We start from the raw sequence: 21,470 nt of genomic DNA on the forward strand, positions 1-21,470 counted from the left end.
AAAATTTTTAAATAAAATGCACTTTTTCTTTAAATATTACAAAAAAAATTTAATTTTTATAATTTATATATTATGTTATATAATAATTATTTAATGTTATATAACTATATAATAATTATTTAATGTTATATAACTATTATTTTATATTATATAATAATAATTTAATGTTATATAACTATTATTTAATATTATATAATAATTATTTAATGTTATAAATAAAATGCATTTTTTTTACTTTCAAATTAATATATATTTTAATAATTATAATAATTAATAAATTACACATAAATTAGAAAATAATATATTTATTATATGTTGTATATTTTTTTCAAATTCAAAAACAATAAAAAAAAATCGTACAAAACAATAGGCATAAAAAATTTATAATTAAAAATAAACAATTATTTTATTTTTTTCAATTTATTTTTTTGTCAATTTATTTTTTCAATGACTTTTTAAACTCAGCCATCTTTGTCTTTACCGATTGTGTGTCACCTAAACAAACAAACAAAACAATTAAATGATTACAACAATTGCAACAAACAATCAGTCAATCAATCAATCAATCAATCAGTCAAATGGCTTACTATTCTGATAGTCTCTAATCTGTCGGACAGTTATCTGTTTGATGTCATCGGTGGTCAAACTGACATCGTATTCACGTTCAATGCGTTGTTGCATTTCGACGGCCAGTATAGACTCCATACCGACTTCACCGAGTGTCAGATCATCGGGCAATGAGGACATATCGATACCGATTCCCTGCCATATACTAGACTTACCGCTACCCGAACCCGACGATCCTATTTATAATCAAAAAAAAAAAAATAAATACATTGTTTAGATTGAGTGGTTGGGGAACACCCTATAACTAAAACTATATATAACTAACCGGATTGTTCGGCACCTTCCCGGCGGACAATAGTCGACACAATCGGGTGTCGACAGTGAAGGAATCGGTCCATAACTTCCAGACACGACGGTATACGTTGCGTATTGATAACCATACCGATACTGGTCAGATCGATATTATCGTTGGCCGCCCACAACCCGACATCACCAATCGGTCCGTACTGTATGGCCAGTCCGCTCAGGCCATGTCTGACCCGACGTTCGCATATATGTTCCATAACAGAGTTGGCGTAACCATAGTTATTTTGGCCAACAAAACCGCGACCCGACGATTGGGAGCTAAAGGCAACAAAATAGTCGACGGACGGACAGTGTTTACGGGTGACGGCATCCAAGTGTCCCAAGGCGTCCACTTTTGGTGCGCAAACTTTGCGGAAAGTGGCCGCCGTCTGGTCGCCGATGAATGCATCGTTCAGTACGGTAGCAAAATGAAAGATACCGCCCAGTGGTCCCCATTGGAGGGCTTCGCTGACCAATCGTTCGGCACCGGCCACCGATGACGGATCGGATGTAGATATACGGACCTTAACCGGCGGTTGGCCACCGCATCGGGAGGTCGTCTCCTGTTCAATACGTTTGACAAACACATATTGGTAGTCGTTTTTGATGCCACTGCGCGAAACGAGTATCAGTTTACGGGCGCCGCGTTCGGCCATCCAATAGGCCACTTCCAAGCCGAGACCGCCCAGTCCGCCGACCAGTATATACACTTTATCGGCCGCAAACCAACTACGGGTATTGGCCACCAGCTCGACAGGTTTGATATCGGTAGTGACCATATCGAACGGTTCTTCGTCACGTAATTTGATCAACACTTTACCGATTGTCTGGCCACTGGCCACCGATTTGAATGCTTTATCAGCAGCCGCTTGTTGTCCAGTTGAATCGCACCGATAGTTTGTACGGACAATCGGCTGGACGATACCGCTGCTGACACCGGTGGCCAACCATTTGCCATACGATTGAATCAATGGGTGGAGTAATGATGTGTCACCACTACTACTACCAGCGCTGCGCTCCGGTATCAGTGATGTAATGTTATGGTAGACCATATTGCGGGCCAACAGTGCCCGATTTGCGGCCGCCACTTGACTCTGGTCATAGTTGTCCAAATCGATCCATCGACCGTACGGTGCGAGTACTTCGTGGCCGCCGCCGCCCGATTGCTGATCACTGGACAGTGGATTCAATACGACATCTACACCGCGACCATCGGTAGCCGCGAGTATCGTATCGCCAATGTTCGGGTCGTTTGCATCGAGTATACACTCGTCGGACAACTGGTTGCGGAGGAACTGGCGTTTAGCGTCGGTACTAACAGTGGCCAACACACGACACGACATTGATTTGGCCACTTGAATGGCGGCCAAACCTACCGAATCGCACCCGGAATTAATCAATACGGTTTCACCTTTTGCTAGCCCGGCCCTATTGATTAGGCCATACCAGACGGCAAAATAGGCACCGAAAGCCGACCCGGCGTCCTCCAGTGACCACTTGTCGGGCACGGGCAACAACAAACCGTCGTCAATGGCCACTGATGTAGCGATAGCTTTACCGCCAGTTGATTTGCCCATAACACGCGAACCAGTATCCGATCGGCGGCCGACAAACTCAAATCCAACCGATTTGTCCACAAACTCGGAGCCGGTTTGACCTTAAAATAAAAATAAAAAGCCAACCAACCCATCAATCAATACAATACTATTTATTAACTACCGGTATATTATAATAGCGCACTCATACCTAAAGCTAGAGCTACATCGGCACTATCGACACCCGAATAGTAGACTTCAACGTTGACAGTGTTGTTGTTGGCACCGGTAGTCTCCAAACTACCATTACTTGTAGATGACTTATCAAACCATTGCAAGCTATTTAGGTCACCCTTTTTGCCGACATCCAGATAGGCATCACTGGATCGGCACTTATTATAATCGGACTCCAAATTCAATAGCCTATATGTACCCCATTTACCACCAGTGCTCTGGATATTCATAACCAGATCCGATCGCAATATTGTCTTATACGGTTCACTATGAAAGTCAATGGGTTTGGCTACCGGTGCTGCTGATCCGCTGTCGCCATCGGTAACAATACATCGGAACCGATCGCCTCCCGGTTCCTGTCGCAAACAGTTTACCAGACCTATTGGTGATAATTATAATAATTTTTTAATCAAAAAAAACTACTGTTCCCCTTCCTAACTACAGGTGCTGTGTGTGTGTGTGTGTGTGTGTGTGTGTATCTGACTTACCAATAATACCGTTGAGATCGCTATCGTTGGCAAACAGCCATACGTTTTCATTTTTCGGCCGATCCTTATAATCGCGAAATCGTTGTTTCAATTCCTCAACCCATTCATCATATTTGCCAAACTTGACCTCAACTACCGCTTGGCCGTCGGGCGATACTTGTCGACCGCATCGGCGAAACAATAGTCCAGCATTGGCCACTGAATCCGATTTACGGCCAATCAATTGAAAGCCACTATTGGCTGCACTGTTGGCAAACGTCTGGATACGATTGGCCAGTAACTGGTCATTGATTTGGACATCTATTATATAATAATATTAATATCTGTAAAGCTTATGTAGTTTTGTAAGCAGAGGTATGTCCTAATCTCATTATACCTGTTAACTGATTGATCAATTGGTCGGCCGGTGACAGCTGTTGCCTAAACAGGGCAAACAAAAACCCGTTATCTTTGACGGCAGCCGAACGACTCATATCGGCCACCAACGACTCAATGGCCGCAGTGTCCGCAATAGCCGTATAACTGTCACGATAGATGAGCAAATCTACGGGTGCTTCAAGTGTAGGACAACCAAGTTTAGCGCCGGCACCGCTGCTGCTGCTGCTGACATCCCAGTCAACTAAACGATAGCCTTTAGATTGGACGTCATCGGGCAATGATTTCGGGTCGGGTGTGGCCACTGTATAGTCGACAACCAATGGATAGTGAAAAAAGTAGCCCATACTGTGCAGGACATCGGCAGCCATAATACCGGTGCCGCTACCAGTGTTCAACTCGGCTATACTGATCTGTCTTTGATTGTTTTCGTTGACAATGTCCAACATTGAACGCATGAGTCGCATGTTTGTATGGCCAGCGCTGTCCAGTAGGTCCTCCTCAACCTGAAGACAACTATCCACTGACTGGTTAGTTGATGATAGATATTGTTTCAATAGTTGACGTCTTTGTTTCAGATCATCGGTAACGGGATTACCGTTTACATCGTATACTGTCCGGTAAAGACCGTTCAATGTCCTCAATAGTACTTCACTATTATTATTGTCAGCGGCGGCACCGGTATTATCTGTCGTACCGTTCAAACGGTTCAATAGTTTAGCCAACTGGTCGTTGTTGTTGTCGGCATCGGATTCGGCTACGTTGACCACCATATCGTTGCCCAAACATTCGGCAATTTTACGTACAAATACATTACAATCGTCAATATATTGGGTCAGACGTCGGCGATCGACTTCTTCAATAGCCCTGTCCTCGTCGTTGGCCACCCATTGATACTTTTCCATCTGGACGTCGTGCATGACATTCCTCAACGGTATGTTAGCAAATGTCAGACGCCTGAGCTCCAGACCTATAGACGATCGACAGTTAGACATAGAGAGACAGAGAGAGACAGAGAGACAGAGAGAGACAGAGAGAGACAGAGAGAGACAGAGAGAGACAGAGAGAGACAGAGAGAGACAGAGAGAGACAGAGAGAGACAGAGAGAGACAGAGAGAGACAGAGAGAGAGAGAGAGAGAAAGAGGGAGAGAGAGAGAGAGAGAGACAGACCGTTAGTAACCACTGATTTTGTTTTGGCATTGGTCAGCACAGTCATCAATTTGGCATCAGCTCCCTGTCCTCCATCAACATCATCCATACCAAACAGTTCAATAGGATTGCACTTAAGTGACGGCATTTGTTGGCATACGTATACACCGCGACTGGTTGTATGAGTTATAAACAACTGGATCATCGATTCGACAAACGATATCCAATTGGCACCGATAGCACCGGTAGTCGACAGTCGTACCTTTGACCACGACTTGGATAGGCTATCGTATTGTATTTCTTGTATTTGTCTGAATACTGGCCCGTAATCAAAGCCCCGGACGTTTAGCTCCGTATAGTAGTCATTGGCATCCAATTTGTGACCTTTCCTATAATCACATTTTTTTAATAATAATAATAATAATAATGGGTTTTATTTTTGTTATAATAAAAATGTCATAAAATCTATTAAACCCCCCCCCCCAAACCTCCAAAAAATAAACATTTGATCCAAACTTTAGTTTTAATTTTATTATTTTTTTCATATTAACTAAAATTTTAATCTACAGTATAGACTGTTTTTTTTAAAAAAAAATTACAATAATTATAATTAATAATTATTTAAGATTATCATCAATGTAATCATTTTTTGTTTGTTTAAGTTAATTAAATTGTTTCAATAATACAGTATTTAGTATTTAAAAAAAAATATTTTTTAGTTAGGCGTGGTTCACATATTACGTTCGCACTTGAGGGAAGGGGGGTTAGCCAAAGCGAACTTTTGCAAACGAGAGGGATGGGAGGGGTAGAGACTTTAATAACGGTTGTTAATTTAGATATTATTTTTATTTCTTGTGGTGGAGGGGGGGGGTAGCCGTTAGGGTCATGCGAACGTAATTTTTTTAAATGACTACATGCGAACAATTTGAAAACATAGGGGGGAGGGGTCTAGATTTCCTAAAAAGTGCGAACGTAATATGTGAACAGCCCCTTATATGAAAATTAAATAATTTTTTTATCGTTAATAAGTTAATGAAAAATGATTTATTGTTTCAACTATTATTGATATACTATGTGTATGTGTATGTGTGTGTGTGTGTGTGTATGTATGTATGTGTATGTATGTGTATGTATGTGTATGTATGTGTATGTATGTATGTGTATGTATGTATGTGTATGTATGTATGTATGTGTATGTGTATGTGTATGTGTATGTGTATGTGTATGTGTATGTGTATGTGTATGTGTATGTGTATGTGTATGTGTATGTGTATGTGTATGTGTATGTGTATGTGTATGTGTATGTGTATGTGTATGTGTATGTGTATGTGTATGTGTATGTGTATGTTTATGTGTATGTGTGTGTATGTGTGTGTGTGTMTGTGTGTGTGTGTGTGTGTGTGTGTGTGTGTGTATGTATGTGACTGATTGTGTGTTATATGATCTGAGATTAGGATTAATTATGAGATTAAAATTTTGGGATTAAGTGTGTATGTGTGTATGGGTGTGTGGGTGTGTAATGTATTGAAATTTATTGACAGATTATGACTAATAATAATAATAATAATTACATACCAAATATCATCAATAATCGAGATATCATTGTCACCAATGGCTCGGCTGCTACCAGTCCACGACTCCGGGTCGTCCACTGTGGACACCCGTCCGGTAACGGCAACATGTTGTCCATCCAATAAAACAAACTCGCCGGTCGGCTGCAACAGCCGTACCGTTAGCTTAACCTCCGAGTCCTCCGCCAATGGTGTCAATCGTTTGAACTGGACATTATCAAACTGTACGGGTAGTTGATACCATTGGCGACCATATTGGGCGGCCAATCGTCGCCAAACAATCAACAAGTAGCCGCTGGCCGGAAATACACACTTTCCGTCGAACGAATGATCTTTGAGGAACTGGTAGTCGGGGTTACCCAATGAAAAACGTTGGACAAAATCGGCACTAGTCGACTGATTATGGTAGTCCGGGTAACGTTTAACTAGATATGATTTTGAATGATCCCAACGGATCAACGATGATATCGATTGGGTATCCCTGGCTACTGGCCACTGGACCGGCGGATACAGTGCTCCGGTATCAACCGATATGCCCAACTGATACAACTGGCCAATCGATTGTAGAAACATGTCCAGATTTTGTTGATTATTTGAACGTTTCAATAGGCCCAGATAGTTAGCACCGGGCATTGAACGTTTGAATATAGCTTGAAACAAGTGATGGGGTGCCAGCTCCAGGACTATAGCATCCGCGGGTATATGTTTGGTCAGTGATTCGTGAAACAATACCGGACTAATCAAATTGTTGACAAAATAGTCGGCCGATGCTAACCGTGCCGATGGACTGGTCAACCATTCGGATTCGGCAACCGATGTTGAGATCCATTTCGACGATCGTGGTCTGGGATCGGTTAGCACTAGTTTCAAGGCCCGAGTCATACCGTCGGTGGCCGGCTGGAGTAGTGGCGAATGAAACGGTATGTTTGCGCACTGGACTTCCCGGGCAAATATACCGTCAGCGGACAACTGTCGGACACATTGGTCGACATCCGCGTAGGCACCCGATATGGTTACCGAATCCTCAGAGTTATGACACGCACGGTAGACCCGCGGTGGACAACGACGTCGGGTTTCCTCCCAGGTTAGACCTACGGCAGCCATCATACCGTGTTCTACCTGTGCATCTTTGATGGCCTTTCCCCGCCAATAGCTTGTTATGATAGCCTGTTCCAGTGTTAGGCAACCGTCCGCATAGCCGCAAGCAATTTCGCCAAACGAGTGGCCAATTACGTAGTCCGGCCGTACGCCCAGTGCTGTAAAAACATCGACCAAAGCTACCTGTGTTTGTTTGATACAATACAATACAATTGAATGGACAGTTAGTTCAGTGAACCCATACCTGCATCGATGTTATGGCAACAAAATGATGTATTTTTTCGTTCAACGATTTCGGATCATCGGATAGTAGGACATAGAGTAAGTCAATGGAAAATTGTTTCAAAATATCGGCCGATCGCCTGACTGACTGTGCAAACACATCGATCTCCATAAGCGATTTGCCCATAGCTGTCCATTGGCTGCCCATACCGGAGAAAAAAAAGCAAACCGGCCGACGTGTTTGATTGTCCAGTTTGGTTACCTGTCGGCTATAGTGTAGACCACCGCCAGCGGCACCGGCGGTACGTTTGATCATCATTGACCCTCTGTAGGGAAAACCAGCCGAATATATGGCCGCCGACGGGTTAACAATTTCGCCTAATAAGGCCAGAAAATCGCGGGTCACTCGTTCGGGGTTTTGTTCAATAAAATCATAGATCGAGTTAACCGATTCCAGGGTACGGCCACATAGGGTAACCAATCGGGGCATCTGATCGGTACAAATCAATTGGTTATCATCAGCCGCCGACGGTTCCGGTCGGTCAATGTTTGGCCTAAACAATGCATGACAATTGACACCTCCGATACCGAACGAGTTGACACCGGCAATACCCGGTTGGTAGTCACGGTTTTCGGTAACCGGTACCAGGGGTGGACACATTGGTACGATATCTGATTTCAATGTACGCATATTAAGGTTGGCCGGTATCCGACGATTTTCGTAGACAATCAACAGTTTGGCCAACGATGCTACACCCGACGCACCCTCGCCGTGACCAATATTGGACTTTAACAAACCGACCGGTAGTTCCGTTTGCCGATCGCGACAGTAGGCCTCCAATATGGCTTTAGCCTCTTGCGGGTCGCCAACTTTAGTACCGGTGCCGTGACCTTCAAAATAGTTGACATCATGGGGATTGACACCGGCCTCAGTATAGGTAGTGACCATCAAATCGTATTGACTTTCCGATGACGGATAGAACATACCCGATATTTTGTAGCCATCAATATTGGTACGACTATGTAAAACGGTAGCGTATATACGTTTGGCACCGGGCGATTTTTGCAGGAACAGCGAGGCTACAGTTTCGCCCCGTACGTAGCCATTGGCGTCCTGGTCCCATACCCTGGACATACCTGTGCGATATATATATATATATATATTGTAAAAATTATATAACTATTTTTTTCTGGTTATATTTATTAGACAAACACATACATACATACACACACATAGACACTCACTCACTATCTCACACACTTACTCACTCACTCACAGACACTCATACACACACACACTCACACACACTCACACACACTCACACACACTCACACACACTCACACACACTCACACACACACACTCACAAATACACACACACTTAGATATCATATGTATGCATAGTGTGTGAGTATGAGTGAGTGAGTGAATGAAAGAGAGAGACAGAGAGAGAGAGAGAGAGAGAGAGAGAGAGAGAGAGAGAGAGAGAGAGAGAGAGACAGAGAGAGAGAGAGAGAGAGTAATAAATAATAGACATAATTAAAGTCTATTAAAAACAAACCAAACAAACAAAAAAAGCTAACTAACCCTGTCTGGATCCGATCCCATTAACCTGATAGATATGATTGGTAAACGGCTGCAAATTGACACTACACCCAGCTACAATAGCTTGGTCACATTTGCCCAGTCGGATATCGCTGACGGCATAGTCCAGTGCAACCATTGATGCAGCACAGGCAACATCGATGGACATACTGGGCCCGTGAAAGTCAAACATAAACGATAAACGGTTTGCATAAAATGCTTTACTTGAACCTTGAAACCAGAACAGGGACTCGGTTTTCGATGCCTGTATGTCCTCCTGAACCTCCTGGGGTATACCGTCGGGCATTGTTACCGAAGTATAGCCAACATAGACACCGGTATTACTGCCGCGCAGTGACTGAGGATTTATACCTAAAAAAAAAAAAAAAAATATGTTTTGTTGTTTAGTAGTCATACATATTCATAGTTATTAATAATACGGTATATATGTTATGATAGGCCACACATATATAGCCTATAGGCGCCAACTAACCGGCGTCACAGATAGCCTCGTAGGTTGTCTCCAATAGTATACGACCGGCCGGATCCACTTCGTCGGCCACTTTGGGAACTATACCGAAAAATGCCGAATCCAATTTGTCCAGTTCCTTTAGTTTGCCCATACGCGGGCTCATACCGTACAGATCTAGTGAGTTAGACCATACAAATAGATACATAAGCCACACATTTTCAGCTACAGTTCCTCTTCAGTTAATTTATTCAGAGGACAGACAGATAGACAGACAGACATACCTGTAGGCCAGCGTCGGTCGTCACCCGAAATCATGTCGACATTGTTGTAGAGATTGTCCCGAAATTCGTCCATTGAGTCCGATTCGGGGAATCGGCCGCTAATACCGCTGATGACAATGTCTTCATCGCATAGATTTAGCCTAAACTTGGAGCTACCGGTGCTTGAATTGGATGCCATGGTTTAGAAACTTTTTTTTTTATTAAAAAAAATATATATTAATTATCTGTTTTTTTTAGATATAATTAAAAAGTTATATAATATTTATAATTAATAATTAAAAAATTGTATGAATTTAATAATAATTATATATAATATTTTTATAATTATAATAATAATATTACTAAATATATGTGAATTTAATGATATATATATATATATATATATATATATAGATAATAATATTTAAGATTATTTATTATTATTTGTAATTACTTTAATAGCAATATTTTTTTTAAAAATAAATAAATAGGAAATAAGTTTTTTTTTTAAAATAAATAATTAATATCTAATTATAAGGGCTTATATCGGAAATTATTTAATATTAATAATTTTTTTTTTAATAAGTTATAATAGTGTATATAATATTTTTGTAATTTATTAATTAAATATATATATTTAAAAAAAATTAAACAATTATAATGTAATACTTTATATAAAAAAATTTTTTTTTTGACAATCAATACTTACAATTTTGTATTTAAATTTTTGATTAATAAACAAACAAACAATCAAAAAAAATCAATACTTAAATATTAAAAAATATATATATATATATTTTTCCACTTAATAATACTTCAATTAAAATAAACAAAAATATTTCATTAAATAATAGAAATTTTACGTCAAAAAAACAATTTATAGTTTTAAAAAAATATTTTACTACTAATAGATCACTATTTTTTTAGACAAACAATTTTTAGACAAATCAAATATTACATATAATAATAACAATTTTTGTAAAAAAAAAACTATTAGTTTTTTTTGTTGATGAGACACCCACTCAATCAATCAATTGCTAGATATGCTTAGCTTTAGAGGCTTAGGTATGCAATGAAGATCTTCACCAGTTGGCTACCTGTGCTGCTAATGATATTAATTTGAAAAATGATCGCTAATTTAATAAAAAAAAACTTTTTTGTTGTTTGTGGTATAACTTTTTTTTTTTGCTAAATTATAATTATTTTTATTCATATATATATATCTTATGTAAATCACGGAAATAATAGTAAAAAATAAAAAAAAATATTTGACACAAAATAATATATGAAAAAAATATATTATAATATAGATATTTATATCTCATGTTTACGTAATACTCTCTCTCTCTCTCTCTCTCTCTCTCTCTCTCTCTCTCTCTAATATAATCAAAACCGTAACTATTTTTAAAAAATACAATTATATTTATATATATATATTTGTTTTGCTCTATCAAGTGGTTCAAGTTTTTTTTTTAAACAATTATTATTATTTTCAATAATAGATAAATATATGTAGATTTTATAAATATATTGTTTTAATATAATATTGTTTTAAGTTCAATGTTAATAAATATGTAAAATTAAATTATTTAAAAATAGGTCATGGTAAATTAGATATTGATATTTTTTATATTAAAAGTAATAATAATAATAATAATAATAATAATTATTATTATTATTATTATTATTATTTAATTTGTTAAAATAAACAAATTAAATTTATGATTTTAATTAAATCATATTTTTGTGTTTTTAGATTTTTAAAATTATTTTTGCACCTGAAATAAATCGATAGTTTAAAAATTAAAAAATTGTTATTAGATTTATAAGTTATGATTTATACAATTAAAATCTAGCTATCGATTGATGATAAAAATATGTGAGATATATATATATATAGCTATTGACGCCAATAGCCATAGTCACGGGATATGTAGTATTAAATAGCATACCTGAGCTATAAAAAAAATATTTTGCAAAAATCATATATAAAAACATAAACATAATTAGTATTAAATAGATAAAAAAATTTATTAAACTTATTAAACTATTAAATTAATTTTATAAATGTTTTTTAATAAAATTATTAAGTCTATAAAATAAACGGTATTTTAAAAAAACTTTTTTTTAAAGTTCACTAACTTTTTAGATATTAAAAAAAATATTACTTTTTACTAATATATATATATATATACAGTATATATATATATATATATATATTCATTATCATATTTAATTATTTTTAAAAAACAAACACATAATATGCGGGATCTACTGTATTAGAAACTAAATAGTTAAATAATAATAATAAAACAAAAAATTAATTTTATTTAATATATTCAATAAAATATTAGACACAAAAAAACACTACAGTATTAACTATAATCTGAAAAAATACTGTGTATTAATAATTATCAGTCAAAAAAAAATCATAGACAACACACACACACACACATAATAGTGTAAAAACTATTAAAATAAATTAATCATTAAATTACTAATAGATAATTAATTGCAAAACAAACAGTTATTTGTTGGCTACAAACCTGTATGTGTGTGTGTACAGTAATAGCACCGACACTACTACTACTACTACTACCAGTGACCACCAGTACCGCCGCCGCCGCCAACACTATGCTGTCATCATCGGCGCCCAGTCTGACCTTACAATTGATAACAATATCTATAATCACATTACAACGAACCAGAGATCACAACTCAATCGATACCAATCGGCCGATTGCCGACACCTACGACTACATTGTGGTCGGTTCGGGTACGGCCGGTTCGATAGTCGGTTCACGCCTGTCGGAAGATCCCGGTGCCAGTGTACTGGTGCTCGAAGCTGGCGGTCCGCAAACCGTACTAACAGATATGCCGGCTATGGAACGCCGACTAATCGGTTCGGATGTCGACTGGTCCTATCGGACAACCCGTCAAGCGGGTGCCGGCTGGGCATTCGGTGGCCGAGTACCGATACCGCGTGGCCGGGTAGTCGGCGGTTCGCATAACCTAAACTTTATGGTCTATTCGCGCGGCAATCGCCGCGATTTTGATAGTTGGTCTCAGCGTTTCGGTGCCAGCGGTTGGAGCTATTGGGAAGTGTTGCCCTATTTTCTACGATCGGAAAATCAAACCGATCGGGAAATATTGTCAGCGAATGCCGGTTATCACTCAACCGCGGGTCGTATGGTTGTAGCGACACCACCATCGGTTGATCCTATACTCCAGAAATGGATGGACATACAAGTCCAACAAAACGGTATACCCATAGTCGACCAGAACGGTCCGGGACAGTTAGGTATCAATTGGTTTCAGCAGACCATCTACTATCAGTCAAACGCTACCCGATCGACAACGGCCAGTGCCTATCTGGAGCCGTACGCACGCGGCGGCGGTACCATACGTCCTAATCTACAGGTGCTGACACGTGCGTTTGTTACGAGACTAGTGATGACTACCGATAACACGGGTGGTAGTAGTGGTGGTGGTGGTGGTGGTGTACGGGCAGCGGGTGTCCACTACGAGCATAACGGTCGCGAGCATACGGTATACGCCCGACGAGAAGTGGTGCTCAGCGCCGGTATGTTTTATTTAACTTTAATTATTATTATTATTATTACACAATTATTTATACATATAATTTACTGCAATTTACTTTTCATAAACTATATATATTGATATGATATTACAGTAATTATTATTATTATTATTACTTTACAGTGATATTGATTTTTTTATGTTAAGTGTGTTATCAGGGTCAACTTGAAATATTCACAAAACTATATATATATATATATTAGATGAACTTTACTATAATAATAATAATAATAATAATACTAAAAAAAATAATTGCATTAATTTATAATTATTTATAAATCTTTTAGTTTAAACAATTTATAATTAATCTAATAAATAAATCTAAGTTTGTTTATATAGATAAATAAATTTATATCACATATTGAAAAATTACAGTTTTTATATTAATTATAGATAAATTAATAAACTGTAAATTTTTAATAATACTAAATTTATTATTAATATAAATTAATAATAATTTTTATACTTTTGATAGTATAAGCGTCTTGTAAAATTTTAATAATAATAATATTTTTTATTTTTTAATTAATTAAAAAATTATTAGATTTTAAAGTTAATAAACTTTTTTATTATAATAAAACAAAACAAACAAACAAATTATCACTAATAATATAATATAATTATTATTATTAGTTATTTTTTATAGAAAATTATCACCCAGGTTCAAACTTTATTTAGTCTATTTTTAAAAAAAAAACATTAAAATTTTTACAAATAAAACAGTTATACGGTAAACCTAAATTATAAAAAATACAAATAATTAATTTTATAGTCAGTTATAATTTTTCAATTATTTAACTATTGTTTCTATTAATTATTATAAAATGTTTAATTAATTAATAATTATTTTTTAATATACAAATAGTAAAATAATTATCAATTAGTTTTAATTAATTAATTCAAAAAATTTATAAAAATTTATTTTAAAAAAATTATAAAATGTAATCGATATTAATTAAAAATAATTATTAGATTTTTCAAATTAATAGATTTTTTTTATTATTATAAAAAAACAAATAAAAATTATCACTGAAAAAAATTATATAATATAATTATAATTAGTTTTTTTTACAAAAAAAAACAAATAATAATAATAAATCCAAATTTATCATCCAGGTTCAATCAATTCACCACAATTGCTAATGTTATCGGGTATAGGCCCCAGACAACACCTACAGGAGCTAAACATACCGGTTCTGGTAGACCTACCTGTTGGCTACAATCTAAAAGATCATGTATACGTCCAGTTGGACTACCAGGTCCTTAACAAATCGTTGGTCAACTCCCGTAACGATTTGACCGTCGAAAACATGTACGACTATTATGTCGGGGCTGGCGGTCCACTGGCACAGTATCCGCTAGTCTACCAGTATCTGAATAGTCCGATGAATAACGAAACCGATTGGCCTGATCTGCAAATCGATTTGAATGTTGCACCAGTAGGTAATAATCTGACAGCACTGGTAGCCAACAAAGCCGTCCATCGGCAACAATGGGAGGACTACTATAGGCCACATTTGGGCGATAATACCCGACTGGGTATACTATGTTTTCACTATCGGCCGCACAGTGTCGGCCGTCTACGGCTGGCCACAGCCGATCCGCACGATCAGCCACTATTGGATACTAACTATCTGGACTATCGGGGCGACGGTTACGACATTCGGGCACTGGTAGCCGCCATACGACAGGCTATGATCTGGGCTAATACTGGCCAGTTTAGCCAATATGTACGACCGTGGCAGCACCCGATACCCGGTTGTCAACTATGCACCGATGCTGTTCAGGCTATACACCTGTGCGACCAATATCTTGAATGTTATGCCCGATCGTTGACAATGACTGTCGGCCATCAAGTGGGCACCTGTAAGATGGGCGGCGGCGGCGGCACCGGTAGTACCGATAGTGTAGTCGATGAGCGACTACGTGTGCGCGGTGTCCGAGGCTTGCGCGTAGTCGACGCATCCATTTATCCCGATATAACCAATGGTAATACCAATGCACCGACGGCTATGATTGGCGAATACGGGTCGCAGCTGATCCGGGATGACCATCAAAAATCTTATAGGGCTGTCCCACCCCTCCCTCTGATTATGTCATACTAGACTAATAAAACAATTATTATATATATATTTTTAAAAATAAATAAAATCATTACTAATGTAAAGTAATACTAAATTAATTTTTTTTAATTAATATTTTATTTATTTAATTTATTATCAAAAAATATTCAACTATTTATTTATATTATCTATAAAAATAAAAAATCAAATTTTTAATAACTTAATAATAAATTAATAAGTTTTTAAAAAAATATTAACTTGAATATTTTTTTTAAATAATTAATTTCAGATTAAACTTAACTTGATAATTATAATTTTATAATATAATTAATAAATAGTAATATAAATTTTATAAACTATAGTTTTTTTATATTATTGTGTAATAAATGCAACTAAAATAAATATATTTGAAAAATAACTATTTTTTTGTAAATTAGTTTTATTATAATAATTATTATTGAAATAATACTAATATTATTTAAATATATAAAGTATATATATATAAAAATTTAAAATATCTAATATTATATTAATTGTAATAATAGAGTGGGATATTATAGACTAATAGTTAATAAATAGTTTACATATATATAAAGATAATAAGTTTATCCCAAATAAAATATTAACAGTTTTTTTTAAAAAATATATAGAGTTTTTATTATTGTATTATATAACACTACTGTATATGTATTAAAATAAAAAATAAATATAAGTTATATATATACAGTATATTTAAAATTAATAACCTAGATTAAATTTATATACTAGTTATACTAATCAAATAAATTATATGGCCTATATTTCATATGATCTATTTTAAATGTTTTAAATCTATAATATTTATATATTTAAATTTATTAATAAATAAGTATCAAATAAATTATTAACAATTAATTAGACCAATGGTAATGCCAAGGGGCTCAGCTGATCCGGGGATGACCATCAAAAAAAAAAATCTGATAGGGCTTTCCAACCTAATAATTATGTTATAATATAGATAAAATAAAATAATATAATTAATTAATAGATATTATTTTAAAAAAAAAACAAACAAAAATATTCATGCTAATATTATGCAAATCAAACAAACAAAAAATTAATTAATTAATTAACTATTAAAGTTTTAATTAATGTATTTTTTATTTATTAAATCAATATAATATTTATTTTTTTAAAATAAAAATGTTTATTAATTAATAAATTACAGTTTTGTTAAAATAATTATTAGTTATAAATTAGTTTAAAATTATAAAATAAATCTAAATTAATCTAAATTAATAGTTTTATAAATATGATCAATTAATTTGACTAAAATTAATTTCAACAAATTGGTAATTATATTTTGTTTTTATTAATTATGTTTTTTTTAAGTAATGAAATAATTACTAATATTATAGTTTTTTTTTATAAACAAATTAAAATAACTTGAATTTTTAATAATTAAAAAAAAACTTAAACCAAAAAAAAACCCAATTCAAAATTATTAATAGTATAAAATATTAATAAAAAAAATTTATTTATACATATTAAATTAAGATAACTATTATAATTTTTTTTTTGTAAAATCTATTTTATTATAAAAATGTTTTATTTCACTTTTGTTAATAATATATATACAGTATATATATATATATTAGATAAAATAAAATAAAAAAAAACGTTTTTTGGAAATATGATATATATATATAAAATATTAATTTATTAAAAATTATTCATTATGTCATTTTTTTCTAATAGTAATTCAAACTATTGTTTATATTAACTTAATAAAATTGTCATTAATTAATAAATTATAGTTTAAAATATTATACAAAAAAAAAATATTATATAAAAATTTGTAAATATATTTATATTAATTGTTTGTATTTTTTTTAATAATTCAACTTTATAATTAAGTTAGTTATTATAACAATAATAATACTATAAATTATATAATTTTTTTTCAATAATAATTTACAGTTTAGATATTTACGGTAATTTTATAATATTAATTAAAACTAATAAATTTAAAATCTCAATAGAAAATGGTTTGTAATAATTATGTAAAATTAATATTTTAATTAAAACATTTTTATTTATTTATTTTTTAAACAAAAGTAATTAATTTTTTTTATTAAAAAAAATATTATACATTTATATCAATCAATTTTTGTTTTGTTTTAAGTCCCTACCCGTTGATATTGTAATTGTTATTTTTTTTTTATTTTCAAAAATTATCTAATACATTAAAATATTTATAACCTAGATTACATTTATATAATTATTATAATAATAAATTATTTTGTTTATTTGTTTGTTTAAAATATTATTACTTAATTAAATAATTTTTTATAAATATAAAAATTTAAAACTATGTTATAAATTTGCTTAAAAGAGGACATACCATATATCTATACAAATAACTAATTAGTATTTATAATATATATAAATAAATTTTATTAATTAATTAATTATAGTTTTTTATAAAAAAAAATTTAATTAAATAAATACTAAATTATTCCAGATTAATAACAAATAGATTTTATAAATAAATAGTTACTAATTTAATATGACAATTGTAATAATTTTTTTTTAATTAAATTAAAAAATTAATTGTTTTTTATTTATTTAATTTTTTTCAAAAATAAATAAATGTTTAGTTAACTATAAAATAATTAATTAAATAATCATTAAAAATAATAGCTAAAATATTTTTTTAAAATGTAATTATAGATAGTAATAAATTTTAAAACTTTATTTAAAATATTATTTAATAAAAAATGATTAGTATTACTAGTTTTTACAATTAGCAAAAAATTTATTACATATATAAAAATGATTAATAGTTTTTAATATAACGACAAAAAAATATTGTTTATTTTTTAATATTATTTTTTGATATTAATATATAAATATACTATTGTTTTTTAAGTTTTTTTTAAAAAAAAATAACTATAAAATAAAACTGTAATTTATTATTAGCGATAAATTTGTTATCTATATCTATATTTTTAAGATAAATTAAACTTTAGATAGTATTCAACCACTACAATAAATCAATTTATATTTTTAAAAAAAATATTTTAATAATTATTTATATTGATCATGATAGTATTTTAATATTATATTTTTTTAAAATTATAATCTTAATTAATTAATTAATAAAAACAACCATCATAAACCATTATGCAGTAAACAATTATTATAACAAAAAATAATATAATTTATATTAAATATTTAAAATTATAGATAATTTATTTTATTTATTTATAAAAAAAATAGTCATAGTCAATGTTGTAAAAACCAAAAAATAATAATAATAATAAACTTATTATTAAAATTTTATTACTGTATTTTTGTCTATAAAACAATATAATGTTTATTTTATTTATTATTATTATTTTTTAAAAATATATATAACACTACTGTATGTATAAAAACTAAAAAAAAAATATTTATAATAATATCCTAGATTATATTTATATACAAAATATAATCAATTGTTTAAATTAATTATATTAAATGTTTATTAATAACTAAATTATAGTTTTTTATTTTGAAATACAATAGTATTATAAAATTGTTTTTTAAAATAATAAATTAAAATATTAGTTAATTAAATAGTATTTTAATTTTTCAATTAAATTTAATGTATTAGATATTTAATGAAATAAAAAACTAAATATTTATAAATATTTACAGTTTTTGCAAATTATTTTTATTATTATTATTATTATTGATTAAAAATATTAATATATTTTTTATATATACAAAAATATATATTGATTTTTCTTTATATATATAGGTTTTGCTACTTTATATGTTAAACCATAACAAATATTCAAAAATAAAAAAAATATTTTATATAAATTATATATAAATTGTAAATAATTTAAGACTAGATTTTTGTTGTTGTTTTTATTTTAACAGTTGACAGTCCCCATCACCCATAACCCAACTGCACACTAGAAAATTAGGTACTACCAGTTCCCCACCCCCTACTACCCTCTTAACCAGTTATACCGCCTAACAGATTGCCCAATAGACCACCCGGTCCCAACAGGCCCAGTAGTTTGAGATTTTGTAGCAGTAGTAGTACAAGTCCCAGTACGTAGCATAGGGTATTGGTCAGCGGGATGACATCACCGGGTACTGAATTAGTACCGCCCAGTACTGTTTGCAATATGGGTGAAGTCAACTGGGACAGTACGGTCATCAGGATGGCACCCAATATGCTACCGACATCCTTGAACATCATGGCCGCCATTTGAACCTGTTTATATATACAGTATATATTTATTACAATACTTATAATAATTAAATACTAAATTTATAACTTATAATTATAAATTATAACTATAATTATAATAACTATATAATAATTATAATAACTATATAATAATTATAATAACTATATAATAACTATATAATAATTATATAATAATTATAATTTATTTATTTATTATTTAAATTTTGTAACTAATGTATAAAAAAATTAAATTAAATCAATAATAATAATTAATAATATTTTTTGTTAGAAAATGTAACTAGTATATTTTTTGTTAAATAAAAAAACAAACAAAATATATATCTAAATATAAAACTAATTAAACTAAAATTATTTTTACACAATTATATATCCCATATATATATATATATAAATAAATAAATATTAAATTATTAATTAATTAGTTATTTAAAAAAAACAAATGCAAACCCCTATCCCAACCTCCTATCTATACATACCTGTGGTACGCATTTTTCCGGTAGTGTAGTGTTCATACCGGGACCGGGCGGTGCACCGCTGGGCATCATCGGACAGGTAGGACAAGCACCGGGCGGCGGTGTTGTGTCTCCAGGTGCAGGTGTTGATCCATTGGTTGGCAACCCTAGACAAGCCTGGGCACATGGACAGGCACAGGTATTGTTTTCCGGTGTACACATACCGGTAACGTTGATCGGTTTGGGCGGTGCAACCGTTGTCGGTGGTCCACCAGGACCGCCAGGACCTCCCGGGCCACCTGGACCACCTTGATTATTATTGATAATTATTAGTTAATACATGCATAGTTAGTTAGTTATATAAATAATACCTGGTCCTCCAGGTCCACCAGGATAGCCGGGTGCACCCGGTATGCCTACCCAATCCCATGGTGCATTTGGCGACAGTCCAATACCGTGACCACCACCGCCGCCGCCACCGCCACCACCACTACCGTAATGGCCGCCACCGCCACCACCACCACCTGCTCCCCAACCGGCACCGTTCCAGTGGCTACCGCCACCTCCGCCACCATAGTTGGCATATCCCTGTCCACTATAGACTGTATAATCAATAAATAAAAAATAAAAAAATAGTTAATAAATTATTAAAATATTTTTTTATAAAAAAAAATAATTATTAGTTAATTATATATATATAGTGAACAGTTAAGCAATTAAGCAAACATTATTATTATTATTATATTAATGTATAAATTATTATTATTATTATATGGCTATAAACTATGTAGGGTTAGGTAGGGGTTAGAGGTCAGTAATATATATATATATAGATATAGGGTTCAGACTTTATGCTAAAAGATTTATTTTATTAAAATTTTTAAGTTTTTAAATAAATAAATAAATAATACAAACCTATTAATAAACTTAATGATAAACTTAATGATGTCTTTATAGTAATCATTATTATTATTATTAGTTATGAAAAATACTAGAAAATAAAATTAAAAACTAAAAATAATGATTAAAAAAGTTTTCTAATTAATTGAATTTACTTTTTATATATTATATAAAATTATTTTTTATTTGTTATTATATAAATGTTTGTTTGGCTATAAATTGATAGTATTATTATTATTGTTATTATTATTAAATGTTTTTTGTAAATACAGTATATTATATATAATATGTTTTAAAATACAATG

The 21,470-nt window shown here is 32.3% G+C and overlaps 2 protein-coding genes across 5 annotated transcripts; one reads left to right on the top strand and one right to left on the bottom strand.

Moving 5' to 3' along the window:
* Window positions 1–432: 432 nt before the first annotated feature.
* Window positions 433–12,496, bottom strand: LOC128953220 (fatty acid synthase-like). Of its 4 annotated transcripts, none has more exons than XM_054298694.1 (13): window positions 12,448–12,496; window positions 9,923–10,110; window positions 9,663–9,815; window positions 9,173–9,541; window positions 7,608–8,722; window positions 6,270–7,546; window positions 4,716–5,083; window positions 3,546–4,514; window positions 3,170–3,469; window positions 2,659–3,060; window positions 893–2,569; window positions 588–803; window positions 433–495 (listed from the first exon to the last, which is right to left on the bottom strand). In XM_054298694.1, exons 2-13 carry the CDS (start codon window positions 10,098–10,100, stop codon window positions 437–439), a joined length of 7,083 nt encoding a protein of 2,360 aa, XP_054154669.1. In that variant the 5' UTR covers window positions 10,101–10,110; window positions 12,448–12,496; the 3' UTR covers window positions 433–436. The 4 variants fall into 4 exon arrangements, with proteins under 4 accessions (XP_054154669.1, XP_054154670.1, XP_054154672.1 ...); XM_054298695.1 differs by lacking the exon at window positions 12,448–12,496 and adding an exon at window positions 10,611–10,642; XM_054298697.1 differs by lacking the exons at window positions 9,173–9,541; window positions 9,663–9,815; window positions 9,923–10,110; window positions 12,448–12,496 and adding an exon at window positions 8,831–8,856.
* Window positions 12,497–12,519: 23 nt separating this feature from the next.
* LOC128953147 (uncharacterized GMC-type oxidoreductase Mb1310-like) lies at window positions 12,520–15,606 on the top strand. Its single transcript, XM_054298622.1, has 2 exons — window positions 12,520–13,484; window positions 14,618–15,606. The coding sequence occupies exons 1-2, from the start codon at window positions 12,536–12,538 to the stop codon at window positions 15,604–15,606; spliced, it is 1,938 nt and encodes a 645-aa protein (XP_054154597.1). The 5' UTR covers window positions 12,520–12,535.
* The last annotated feature ends 5,864 nt before the right edge of the window (window positions 15,607–21,470 follow it).

This window comes from Oppia nitens, unplaced genomic scaffold, assembly GCF_028296485.1.
Source record: "Oppia nitens isolate AA-2021 unplaced genomic scaffold, nextdenovo-longstitch-racon4-pilon3 scaffold20_pilon_pilon_pilon, whole genome shotgun sequence".
Classification (NCBI taxonomy): Eukaryota; Metazoa; Arthropoda; class Arachnida; order Sarcoptiformes; family Oppiidae; genus Oppia; species Oppia nitens.

Coding starts and splice junctions, on each gene's coding strand:
- LOC128953147 (XM_054298622.1), top strand. CDS start 12,536: ATGCTGTCATCATCGGCGCCCAGTCTGACCTTACAATTGATAACAATA. Junction 13,485..14,617: donor AGAAGTGGTGCTCAGCGCCG/GTATGTTTTATT, acceptor TTTATCATCCAG/GTTCAATCAATTCACCACAA.
- LOC128953220 (XM_054298694.1), bottom strand. CDS start 10,100: ATGGCATCCAATTCAAGCACCGGTAGCTCCAAGTTTAGGCTAAATCTA. Junction 7,547..7,607: donor TTGCCATAACATCGATGCAG/GTATGGGTTCAC, acceptor AAACAAACACAG/GTAGCTTTGGTCGATGTTTT. Junction 2,570..2,658: donor CGATGTAGCTCTAGCTTTAG/GTATGAGTGCGC, acceptor TTTTATTTTAAG/GTCAAACCGGCTCCGAGTTT.